Source organism: Podarcis pityusensis, assembly GCF_964106645.2.
Source record: "Podarcis pityusensis genome assembly, chromosome: 5".
Taxonomy (NCBI): domain Eukaryota; kingdom Metazoa; phylum Chordata; class Lepidosauria; order Squamata; family Lacertidae; genus Podarcis; species Podarcis pityusensis.
The window spans coordinates 63,012,378-63,024,550 of NC_138032.1; the positions used below are offsets into that span (position 1 = coordinate 63,012,378).

Sequence of the window (12,173 nt, forward strand, 5' to 3'; positions counted from 1 at the left end):
GTGAATTCTTATGGGAAGTTTTTTTAATTTCAAGACACACATAATTTCCTTATCAAATTTGTCTTGTGGATTGGTTTGAATAGCTTTTATTATTATTTCAATTTGTATTTTGGAACCTGATATGAAAATCATATAGTTTCTGGTCTTTTGAACGCTGCTTCCAATCATAATTTTATGAAGACTTGAACATTAAAAAAAAAATATTTTCCAATTAATGCCTACCTGGAAAAAATGCAAGTACAGTGGTACCTTGGGTTACATATGCTTCAGGTTACAGACACTTCAGGTTACAGACTCCACTAACCCAGAAATAGTACCTCGGGTTAAGAAATTTGCTTCAGGATGAGACTAGAAATCACACAGCTGCAGTGTGGCAGCAGCAGGAGGCCCCATTAGCTAAAGTGGTGCTTCAGGTTAAGAACAGTTTCAGGTTAAGAACAGACCTCCGGAATGAATTAAGTTCTTAACCCGAGGTACCACGGTAGAGTTTTCTAGCTTCTACTGATCAAGAATTGCATCTAATAAGATTCCTGAGATTAATCATAAAATACATGAGCAGAGTTGGAAATAAATTCCTCTGTGCAAGCACCGTACTAGGTGGCCTTAAGTTTTTTTTGTACTTAAGACGTTTTAGAAATATTTATCAAATTCTTGGCTCTAGTGCACACTTCTGAGTGCTGGCAGTTTCATGAAGTGGTGTAATGTTAACGTTAAAGTGTCAGAGGTCTGGCTGGGAGGAGAGGACTGAGCTTTTACTTCTAGCAGAATCTCTAAGAAAAGCATTAATACTCCCCAAAGAGGTGTGGTTACTGGGGAGAAAAATGCTTTTTATTCTTCTTCTTTTTGCTAGATGAGTGGTAAGACTTCTTTTTTTTTTTTGCAGCAGAATTTTAATGTATTTCAATTTTGCCTCTTGTTTTCACTTTATCAAGCCTACTTGCTGTCTGTTTTTTTGCCTGTGAACGTATTTTAAATGTTAATAATTGTGGAGGCCTTTTTAGGGGGCATAAGAACAGAAGCCTAAATTATGTTCCTCTTCCTTTCTGTTCACAGGAAGGTGTGAATTGGTTGGCTTTTCTCAACAAATACAAGCTTCATGGAATCCTCTGTGATGATATGGGCTTGGGTAAAACCTTGCAGTCCATCTGTATTCTTGCAGGAGATCACTGTCTCAGGTAGCATGCGCAATCACGGCTAGTCAGTTTTTACATCAACATATTTGCAGTACAGAAGATGTAACATTTCTTGTGACTTGGTTTTGTTCTCCAAAGGGCCCAAGAATATGCAAGAACTAAGATGGCCGATAGTGTTCCACTCCCATCCTTAGTGGTGTGCCCTCCCACACTCACAGGCCATTGGGTGGATGAAGTGGGCAAATTTTGTTCCAAAGAGTATCTAAATCCTTTGCACTATACCGGCCCTCCCACAGAGAGGGCTAGGTAAGTACTGTAATATAGCTTGGCTCTAAGATTTGCTTTGCAGTGACAGTTCCTTCTGTTGTGATTATGTGAAAAGTACTAAAAATAAGTGTACAGGTTTATTTTTTGTTGCTGTCTCTAAAGTTCTACTTTTTATACTTTATCTTCTTAAGGTTGCAGCACCATGTGAAAAGATACAACCTAATTGTAGCTTCCTATGATGTTGTGAGAAACGACATTGATTTTTTCAGGTAAATGCTATAGTTCTTCCTGCTATTTTGAAAGATACTGTATGTTTCAAGGCTATTTTAAGTTGATTAGTTGTGTTTTCTTTCCTAGAAATATTAAATTTAACTACTGTATTCTTGATGAAGGCCATGTCATCAAAAACGGAAAAACAAAACTGTCCAAAGCAATAAAACAGTTGACTGCCAATTATAGGATAATCCTCTCTGGGACACCAATTCAGGTAATCCCCTCTATCTCTTGAAATAAATAAATGCATGAGAACTGGCCCAGTTTGCCGTAATTAAAAACAATGATTGTTTATCCTATTTTCAGAACAATGTCTTAGAACTGTGGTCACTGTTTGACTTCCTTATGCCGGGATTTTTGGGTACTGAGCGCCAGTTTGCAGCTCGCTATAGCAAGCCCATCTTAGCAAGCAGAGATGCCCGGAGCTCTGGTCGAGAACAGGAGGCCGGTAAGAAGCAAGTTCTGTTGCTTAATGAAGCACTTTTGTTCTTGGGGAAAGTTAATCCTGCTGTGGGTGAGACACCAGAAGAATCCTGTTCTTGTTTAGTGGCTTTGCTGATCCATATGCTCTTCCTTTGGTGGGCATTTGCAGGTGTTCTTGCAATGGAAGCATTGCACAGGCAAGTACTGCCGTTTTTGTTGAGAAGGATGAAAGAAGATGTGCTACAGGATCTTCCACCCAAAATTATTCAAGACTATTACTGCATCCTCAGTCCTCTACAGGCAAGTTCCTTGCGCTGGTTTGCATTCCACTGATACTAGTAAACAACAAACGAGCCTGTTGTAGGTCTTCTCAGATCCTATACTTGTTCCAAATTGGAATTTTATTATGTTGTGTCCTGCCTGAAAAATATTGCTGAGGCTTGCGTCCAAGATAACATTCTCATTGATGAGCAGTTAGTCATAACTTCTTGGGCTCAAAACCCTTATTCTCTGGACTGTTGAAATAGCTTTTGTCTTGTTCTGTAGTTTATATGTAGTGTATGGTCAATAATAATAATAAATAAAAGGGAATCAACAGTGAGGACAGTTAATGCTGCTCTGGTGTGGAGCAACAGCTTCTGTCCCTCTGAATATGAATAGTTGAATAGAGTGCCCTTTTCTAAGCATTTTCCTTTGGGCTTATGTTAAGAATAAGATAGTTGTGGTTGTATATTCCCTTGCAAAGAAGAAATGCAGCAGCTTAATCCTGAAAATGGCAGTGTGTTGAGCATTCAGTAGTTTAAATTGTTGCTGGATTATAGTTTGGGAAACAACAGTACCTAAGAAATGAAACAGAAACCATGGCTGTCTAACACAGGATGCTTACCTTCTGTCAACTATATTGTTGAAGTTACTGTGGGAGTAGGTAAATAGGTAAATGACCCCTGGATGGTGAAGTCCAGTCAAAGGCAACTATGGGGTTGTGGCATTCAACTCGCTTCAGGCCAAGGAGCTGGGACTTCCCCACAGACAGCTTTCCAGGTCATGTGGCCAGCATGACTAAACAGCTTCTGGCGCAACGGAACACCATGACAAGTGCCAGAGCGCACAGAAACACCATTTACCTTCCCACCGCAGTGGTACCTATTTATCTCCTTGCACTGGCATGCTTTCAAACTGCTATGTTGGCAGGAGCTGGGACAGAGCAACGGGAGCTCACCCCGTCACGCAGATTCGAACCACCAACCTTCCGATCAGCAAGCCCAAGAGGCTCAGTGGTTTAGACAACAGTACCACCCTCTTTAAAAAGATAGCTACTGTTGAACACACCCCTTTGTGAGGTAATTTTGAAGTGAACAATAGTCTATTAAGCATAAATTTCTTCCTTTCTTAATAGGTTCAGCTTTATGAAGATTTTGCCAAGTCTCGTGCCAAATGTGATGTGGAAGAAACTGTTTCAGCAGTGTCACTGGTTGAGGAAACTGAGAAACCAAAACTTAAAGCCACAGGACATGTGTTTCAGGTTGAAATTTCATTTTGTTACATCTTCCTTACAAACATTTAATAAAAGTAGTAATTTTTATGTAACTGGTGATTGTTTGATTAAACACTGTAGTTATATTGAACCAAAGCAGTGAGCTGCCTCTAAATTTCCAAAATAGATTTTAAGCTTAGTGATATATAAATGTAAAATTTATTAAATAATGCGTTATAACTTATAGAGTGTGGAGTATTCTTAGATTCACAGGAAGCAAAGAAATTGTTTTTTAAAGATACAGGGTAAAGTAATTGCTCCAGGGACAAATTTGTCAATCATAATCTTTTCTGCCCTCTGCAGCTGATTATGATTAAACAATGAACATTAGTTATTTGTTAGTATGGCATCTACCTCCAATCTTTGGCAAGATTTCGACGAGTAAGAGAAATATACTATCTTGTGCCTTATCCGAATATATATTAAGTTGTTATGCATGTTTAATGGCTTCCTTCATGGGGGTTTTTCTTAGGCATTGCAGTATTTAAGGAAACTCTGCAACCATCCAGCATTAGTTTTAACTGCTCATCATCCAGAGCACAAGAGGATTACAGAAAAGCTTGCCGTTGAGAATTCTTCCCTTCGAGACATCCAGCATGCACCTAAACTCTCTGCTTTAAAACAGGTGAGGAAAACCCTGGCTGCATAGCTAGTTTTAGGAAAAGTGTTCTCCTTAAGCCTATTCATTTTTTATATGCAACAAAGGGATGGGAAAGAAATTGTCGTATCAATTAGAAAATTCGTAGAATTGTAGTTGGCGGGACCCTGAGGGTCATCTGGTCCAACCCCCTGCAATGCAGAAATCTCAACTAAATCATACATGACAGACGGCCATCCAACCTCTGCTTCAAGACCCTCAGAGGAAGGAGAATCCACCACTTCTCATGGGAGTTTGTTCCACTCGCTGTCAGAAAGTTCTTCCTGATGTTTAGTCATTGTTACTTGAAACCATTGCTTCAGGTCCTAGCTTCTGGAGCAGCAGAAAACAAGCTTGCTCCATGTGACAGCCCTTTAGATAGTTGAAGACGGCTATCATATCTCCTCTCAGTCTACTCTTTGCTAGGCTAGACATACCCAGTTCTCTCAACCCATTCCTCCTAAGACTTGGTTTCCAGACCCTTGTTCATCTTGGTCGCCCTCCTCTGCACACATTCCTGTCCTCCTTAAATTGTGGTGCCCAGAGCTGGACACAGTGCTCCAGGTGTGTTCTGACCAAGGCAGGATAAAAGTGTTCAATATAGATCAGTTTATAAAAAAACACATTAAGGAAATAGAAATTCTATCATCCTGAACACATGTGCATGATTTCTGTTCTTGTTTTGTTGCAATCCTGGAATCAGTGTCTTTTATGAAAAGCAGATTTGCCTCCTGCTTTGTCACTCGTGTCTCATTTCTAAGTTTATGCCAAAATACTCGCACGCGGTCATTAGTATGAAGTAGATTTCACCCATAACTACTTTAAAAAAGAGAAATAAATGGTGCTGCAGCTGATGTGTCCTAGCCGTTCTCTAGCTTCTAATGCATGTACATGTGCACCTCCAGAGGGTCTAAGAATAAAATATTTTTAACTTTGCAGCTTCATTGGTTTCATGTTTTCATATTATGACACCTAGGAAGGCGCCTCATCCATTGTTAGATTTGGCTGGTCCTGTATTTTCTTCTCACTGGCAGCAGCTGTCCAGATTCTCTGGCAGCGATCTTTGCCATCACCTGCTACCTAACTGTTAATTGGCAGTGCCAGGGATTAAACATTGGAATTCTGCATGCGGAGCATGCACTGTCCTATTTGAGCAACGATGACTCCTCCAATGGATGAAATCTGTGTAATCATTTTCAATGGAGAATATATGCCTACTAAGTTAAATGACTAATGACATGCTTTTGTATTTGGTCTTTAAGCTGCTACTAGATTGTGGCTTGGGAAACGGAGGCTCCTCAGAAAGCGGCACAGAAGCCATAGTTGCACAACACAGGATCCTTATCTTCTGTCAACTCAAGAGTATGCTGGATATAGTTGAACACGACCTTCTCAAGCCCCACTTGCCCTCTGTTACTTACCTGCGACTGGATGGCAGCATACCTGCTGGTCAGAGGCATTCCATTGTGTCAAGGTAAATCCAGTGTCAGATATATTCTAACAGAGTAGCTGTTGCATGTAGAGCTCCCACAGTTGCTGAAAGAAATGAAATCCTATGGTTCACTTGCGTCGACTTGGAATGCATAACTCAAATGGCCCCAATGGCCTGCTTTTATGCTGGATGCGGAGGAGAGGACCTCTCATCCTTGGCATCAAGCAGTTGGTCCCTTACCTTTCCCGCCCCAATCTGGCCACAGTGATCCATGCGACAGTCACCTCCAGGCTTGACTACTGTAATTCGCTCTACACAGGGCTGCCCTTGAAGCTGTCCCAGAAACTCCAGCGGGTACAGAATGCTGCAGCGAGGCTCCTCACGGGGTCTCTGCCATGGGAGCATATTCACCCAGTGCTTTTCCAGCTGCACTGGCTCCCGGTGGAGTACAGGGTCAGATTTAAGGTGCTGGTTTTGACCTTTAAAGCCCTTCACTGCCTAGGACCCTCATACTTACAGGACCGCCTCTCCCGGTATGCCCCACAGAGGACCTTATGGTCCATAAATAGCAACACCCTAGTGGTCCTGGGCCCTAAGGAAGTTAGATTGGCTTCAACCAGAGCCAGGGCCTTTTCAGCACTGGCTCCGGCCTGGTGGAACGCTCTGTCTCATGAGACCAGAGCCCTGCAGGATCTGATTTCTTTCCGCAGGGCCTGTAAGACAGAGTTGTTTCGCCTGGCCTTTGGCTTAGAGTCAATTTGATTCCCTCCCCCTCTTTCTTTTTTCCTTTCTCCTCCTGTGAAGAGGCTGCATCTTAATGTTTTAATGTTGTATTTTAATCTTGTTTTTTAAGTTGTATTTTAATTAACTTGTTTTTATTATTGGTTGTTAGCCACCCTGAGCCCAGTCGTGGCTGGGGAGGGTGGGGTACAAATAAAATTTATTATTATTATTATAAACATGAAAATGGCATTAAGGTGAACTTATCAGCAGCAGTGGGTACTTTTCCCTCTCTTACTTTTGCAAGACAACATTTTGCTTACCAGATGTTAACTTAATGGACAGAAATTCTGCCTGGGTTCCTGACTGGAAGCCATACAAGAGTTTGCCTTCCTCTTAGCATACTATTTTGCTTTGAACTCACATTTTGCACTCATTGCTCTTGAGTCACAATGGGTTTTGGCACTTTGTCACTGGGCAGGGATCGTAACTGGGATGAGTAGAAATTGGCTGCTCCCACAGTCCCAACCTAGAGGTGATGGCGCTATCTACAGACCCAGGTTGGTGAAGGTATTCAGAAGTAGCTCATATTGTTGACTTGTCTTAAGCTGGGTTTTCTAACCTCTTCTCCCTCCCACCTCAAGAGTTAGGCTAGAGGTGCTCTGTCAGCAGATGAGCAGTTTCTAGTGAAGCCATGGTTTCTGTCCATGCAACACCAAAGTCTCTGGAAGGTGCAAGCAATAAAGTTGTTACAGTTTTAACACAATCTAGCGTCAGTTTCTGACCTGTCTCTTTCCCTTTCTCTTCAGTCCCTCCACCCCACCAGCACTCTGTCTGCTCAGCCCTGCCATTGTGGGTTCAAGCTTTTTCTGCATATGCAACCATGTAAATCTAAACTGGCTTTTTTCATTCACAGGTTTAATAATGATCCCTCCATAGATGTCCTCTTACTCACCACTCACGTTGGTGGACTGGGCCTTAATTTAACTGGAGCTGACACAGTGGTATTTGTTGAACATGACTGGAATCCAATGAAAGACCTCCAAGCCATGGATCGAGCACATCGTATTGGACAGGTAAAACATAAATTGCTGCTGATTTGGGAGCAATTAAAACCATGTCAATAAATCCAAAATCGGTTTAAGCTTCCTAAACCAATGCCATAAATGCCATCATTCAGAGTTCGTGCTTTCAGTTTATAACCACCATTTTATAAGATAATGGAGATGTGGAGCTGAAAGCATTAGCATAGACTAGCTAGCGAAGAGAGATTCAAGGCAAAAAGTTCTGGTTAATGCAGTCTTCGCCCTCCTCCTGAAAAAAATGTTTCTTCACTTTTCACCCTGCCCAAAAATAGATATTTGCTATTTACCAGAGAAGGGATCTCATTAACACCCAAGATAATTCCTAGGAAGAAAAAATACTGTCCTAGGAAGGAAAAAAGACTATTTATGTATTCCATAATTTCTTGCAATTTATTCCATACTCCTTTAAAGGTCCTCATTGGGGTGTGCTTCCTTTCTTTCCTCTCCACCGTTGAGCCAGGCTTGGGTTCTCTTATGCTGTGAACATTTTTGTCTTGTTCAAAACCTGGATTGAAAGTACAGTGAAAAATTTGCTTCCAGTGACGAAGGCCTCTATTGCTTCCTTTATTTTCTATTATGGTGTAATGGAGTGTATATCGAGCGTCTTCCCCTACATCTTCTTTTACCCTGTGGTAGTTTCTTGAACGCTCACGAATATTAACTGTCTCCTGCAGAAACGAGTTGTTAATGTTTATCGCCTGATTACAAGGGGAACCTTGGAAGAAAAAATAATGGGTCTGCAGAAGTTCAAAATGAATATTGCAAATACAGTGATTAGTCAAGAGAATACTAGTCTACAAAGCATGGGGACAGATCAGCTACTTGACCTCTTCACACTCGACAAGGTAAAGAGTAGCTCGCATATGATCTGAAAGCAAGCGGCTAATGCTACCGTAGTTGTAATGCTTTGGATTAGTCAACAATGTTGGTAAGATTTGTTGTGGAATTATAGCCATTCTCCCTTTATGCCGGAAGTCTTTCATTTCATTGATGTGAGAAAGATAAGTACCCTCTTGCTTCTGCTTGCTATCGTGTTGTAATTTGCAGAGACTGATTTAGGGTTGTTGGATCTTTTAAGTACTGATTTATGTATTTGCAGATGCTTTCTGGCTCTTAAAATACATAGATTTCAATGTGCTTCTCTTTCTCTTTTTCTTCCACTTCACCTTCCAAATACCTTCAAGGATGGAAAAAATGAAAAATCAGATGCTGCCCCTTCTGCTTCTGGAAAAACAACTATGAAGTCCGTTCTTGAGAATCTTGGAGACCTGTGGGATCAAGAACAGTATGACTCCGAATATAGTCTTGAAAAATTTATGCATTCACTCAAATGACCATTTTAATACAGTGGTTGCTAGTTGACATTTTCAGCTGATATTCAGCAACTCTCAAAGCAATTATAGTGGACTTCAAGCATAACATGTAAATATACTTGTGGAAAAATTATGAGAAAGGGCTGGCATTTTGAACAGAGCCGCCTTTGTCACTTTGGGATAGTTAAAGTCTTAAATACTTGCATTATACAAAACCTCTAAATGTAAACTTACTGTAAGGTAGTTCTGAATTTCCAGAATAGCTACAGATTCTTATTTGATAGAAAAATAAAACAGGTCTTAACAGGTTTTGCACATGTTGATAAGTGTTACTTCTCTTTTGAAATATGCCTGTTGCTCCCTCTTCCCTCAAGCTGCAGTAATTTGTACAGAGTGTTTGAGTATTTAACTAGTTTGTTCTTTTAAACCTCACTTTAGCTAACTTTCATAGTATACTTTAAGAATGTTTAGTCTAACAAGTTAGAATGAGGTTTAGATCTCTTCAGGATATATACATTGATAGAATAATGGCGAAGCCTATCACTCTGGAAGAATATTAGGGAATTAAATGAAACTTCAAGTATTAAAGTTCTCAACTTTATATTTAAGTATGTGGTGCTCTTCAGTCTTCTGACATTTTGAGAGCAGTTGACTTTTTCATAGGAATTGCAGGTAATGGCTTATTTTAGGCCATTTCCACATCCTGTTTAGAGGGTGCCATTTTTAAAGTTTGTGTGTGTACATATCTATATGTATATATGTGTGGCTAGCACATAGCCCAGTTAAGAAAGCAATTGTATGAAGTAGACTTCAATCCTATTTTTTTTTAACCAAAAGAGCAAATATATAAACAGAGTTTTTCTAGCAGTAGATCTTATAAAATTGAGGTTCCATGCTAGAAAGACTCTCTAATGCATGAACCTCTTAAGTGAAAGAGGGAAGAAGCTTTGAGGTCCAGAGAGGTAGTCTATTTAGAAATGCCTTCAGGGCATCAGAGGAAAAGAAGTATTTACAAGCTGAAATCATGTAACAAATTTTAGGAAGCTTTAATAACAGAGTAAGAATAACAAGAGTTGTACATTTTTTTTAAAAAAAGTGTCTTCTAAAAGGGAGTCAGTAGTGACATATGTCTGTGCATAGATGTGCATGTCTGTACCAAACGTGGACACGGTTTTCTAAATATATTAAAGGCAAACCTACATAAGCTGTCAGAATGCATACATGAAATATATGTTTAGTTGTCATATCTAGGGTTGGCGCTTGCTGTTCAATTCAGCATCGGAGCTTGAATAGCCATGAGATTTCAACAACATAAAGAGATGGTTTTAAATGTTGACTTACAGAGCAAGGTCATTTTGCAGCACTTGCATATGAATGGACGTGTGTCAGATTTCAGTAGATATATGAACTGCCATACTGTAACATTAAATTAGCATTCCGTAAAAAAAAAAAAATTAAAAAAGCCAAACTGGCATTAATCATCCCGTTATATATCTCATGTAGTTCTTTCTGTATATTTGGTCATAAACCTGACAGCTGCATGGAAAAAATAAAATAAAATTGGCATTTCTCTGGATGAATGCTTTGTGGGGGAAATGCAGCTGGTTTCCTGGCGCTGAACACTTACAAGATTGTGTGATCTGGTTTTTCTATTAAATGGCTGAGGAAAATCACACTATGACACAGATCTATCTACTGCTATTTCAGCAGAGGATTTTAATGACTGATCTTGGTATCCATCCTGTCTGTCCTCGCAGGCTAATTCAGCTTCTTATGAAAATGCCTGATGAAGAAATTGGGCAGCATAAAGCATGCATATAGTTATCAGTTGTACTTTGAGATAAATGTCTGGCTTCTACTAGAATATGTGTGCACAAATTTAGGTCTACTCTTTATATCTAGGTTTTATTTGGACTGTACATTTTAGGACAATACAAATTATCTTCTTTCACCTCCCTGAAATGTTGTCAAACGCCATCTCTCTCTCCCACCCCCCTGTCTCTCACACACGCTGCTACTAACCTCTTTTGCCACCTTTCAGCAAGAGCTTATCCTCTGCAGTGTATTTAGAAATGATGAGCTTATTTGGTTATGCTTCTTGTCACCATCCTTTATAGTTGCTGGCAGCCATTGTAGGTAGCCCTGGCTATTTATAGAATCAATAAACACTGCCTGCATTTTTTTGATGTTAACTAGGTAACTTGTGTTGGTCCCTGGTCGTGAATTGTAAGTGAGCTGTGCTTCTTGTATGTGTACAGATCATTAACGTTCAATGGGAGATCACTTCTCTGCATAGAGATGTGTGAGCTCTTCCCATATTTGGAATACATCATGGCGGTTTGTAGAGGGGTTAACTCAGTTTCAGTAGCTAAATGTGTTCAAAACAAGGAAATAAGTTTACTGCTGTGTTCATGCTGCTGTGTGCTGTCCCTCTGGCCCAAGCAGTCAGATGCAGAACCACCAGATTTAGGTGTGTGTGTGCTTTTAATTTGGAAGTATAAGCAACTTTGTAGTAAAATATACAAGTGGTGCATAAGTGGAAGCAAGCAGGCAGGCAGTCTTCTCAAGCAGGTCCTCAAAGAGCATCTTGAGCTATTCCTCCATTTTCAGCTAACTCCAGCTTGAAACACTTGACTTCTTCTCTTCTGTTTTCTTCCAAACTACCTACTCTGCTTTCTGTGTTTTCTCTTTCCCCCATATACAATTCACATCAAAACCTGATTCATTTAAAAACACTGAAAGATCCCAAACTGCCAGGAGACCATCTCCTTCTAGATGCTAAGCAATTGCCCCTGATGACTTATTGATGTTCAGTTTATCAGCAATTTACCTAACAAAAGAATAGTCAGCCAAAAACCATTAACCCCTAAAATGAACATCAAATCTCTGGATTATACCTGTGATCTTAAAAATGTTTACATACCTTGTTAAATGAGCTCTGTTAAGAATCGGTATGAATATTGGGAGGGAGCTGAAAAGTTTTGTGTGTGTTTATTTTAGGGCTGCTGTATGGAAGATTAGACTCCTTTTTAGGAAGATGTTTAGATGTCACTTTCTGCATTGTAAGGATTACTGTAAATTGTTCCCATCTGTGTCTGTTAGGAAGTAAATCTCATTGAGCTCAGTCAGACATATTCAAGTAAGGATGTATAAACCCGCACTCTTAATGTGGTAAATGGGAAGAGATGTCTAGGGGCATGTAGTCCTCTGGAAGCTACAAAATATGGGTAGGAAGCATTGTGGAAGCTGCTATACTATGGGGCGAAGAAAACAGCACACTGGCACTCACAGCAGCAGCTACCTTGGCCTTAATTCAAGAAGTGAAGGTGGGATTAAATGCTGGAATACGGAAACCA

The 12,173-nt window shown here is 40.1% G+C and overlaps 1 protein-coding gene across 1 annotated transcript in view; it reads left to right on the forward strand.

The window, feature by feature from the left end:
- BTAF1 (B-TFIID TATA-box binding protein associated factor 1) overlaps positions 1-10,308 on the forward strand; it is a 42,132-nt gene extending 31,824 nt beyond the window's left edge. Inside the window, exons 27-38 of the mRNA XM_081006754.1 lie at positions 1,054-1,175; positions 1,272-1,439; positions 1,592-1,669; positions 1,758-1,887; positions 1,980-2,121; positions 2,266-2,396; positions 3,493-3,618; positions 4,103-4,255; positions 5,530-5,741; positions 7,336-7,495; positions 8,179-8,349; positions 8,689-10,308. Coding sequence (XP_080862880.1) covers positions 1,054-1,175; positions 1,272-1,439; positions 1,592-1,669; positions 1,758-1,887; positions 1,980-2,121; positions 2,266-2,396; positions 3,493-3,618; positions 4,103-4,255; positions 5,530-5,741; positions 7,336-7,495; positions 8,179-8,349; positions 8,689-8,838 — 1,743 coding nt within the window. The 3' untranslated portion in view covers positions 8,839-10,308. The remainder of the gene's footprint in view (positions 1-1,053; positions 1,176-1,271; positions 1,440-1,591; positions 1,670-1,757; positions 1,888-1,979; positions 2,122-2,265; positions 2,397-3,492; positions 3,619-4,102; positions 4,256-5,529; positions 5,742-7,335; positions 7,496-8,178; positions 8,350-8,688) is intronic.
- The last annotated feature ends 1,865 nt before the right edge of the window (positions 10,309-12,173 follow it).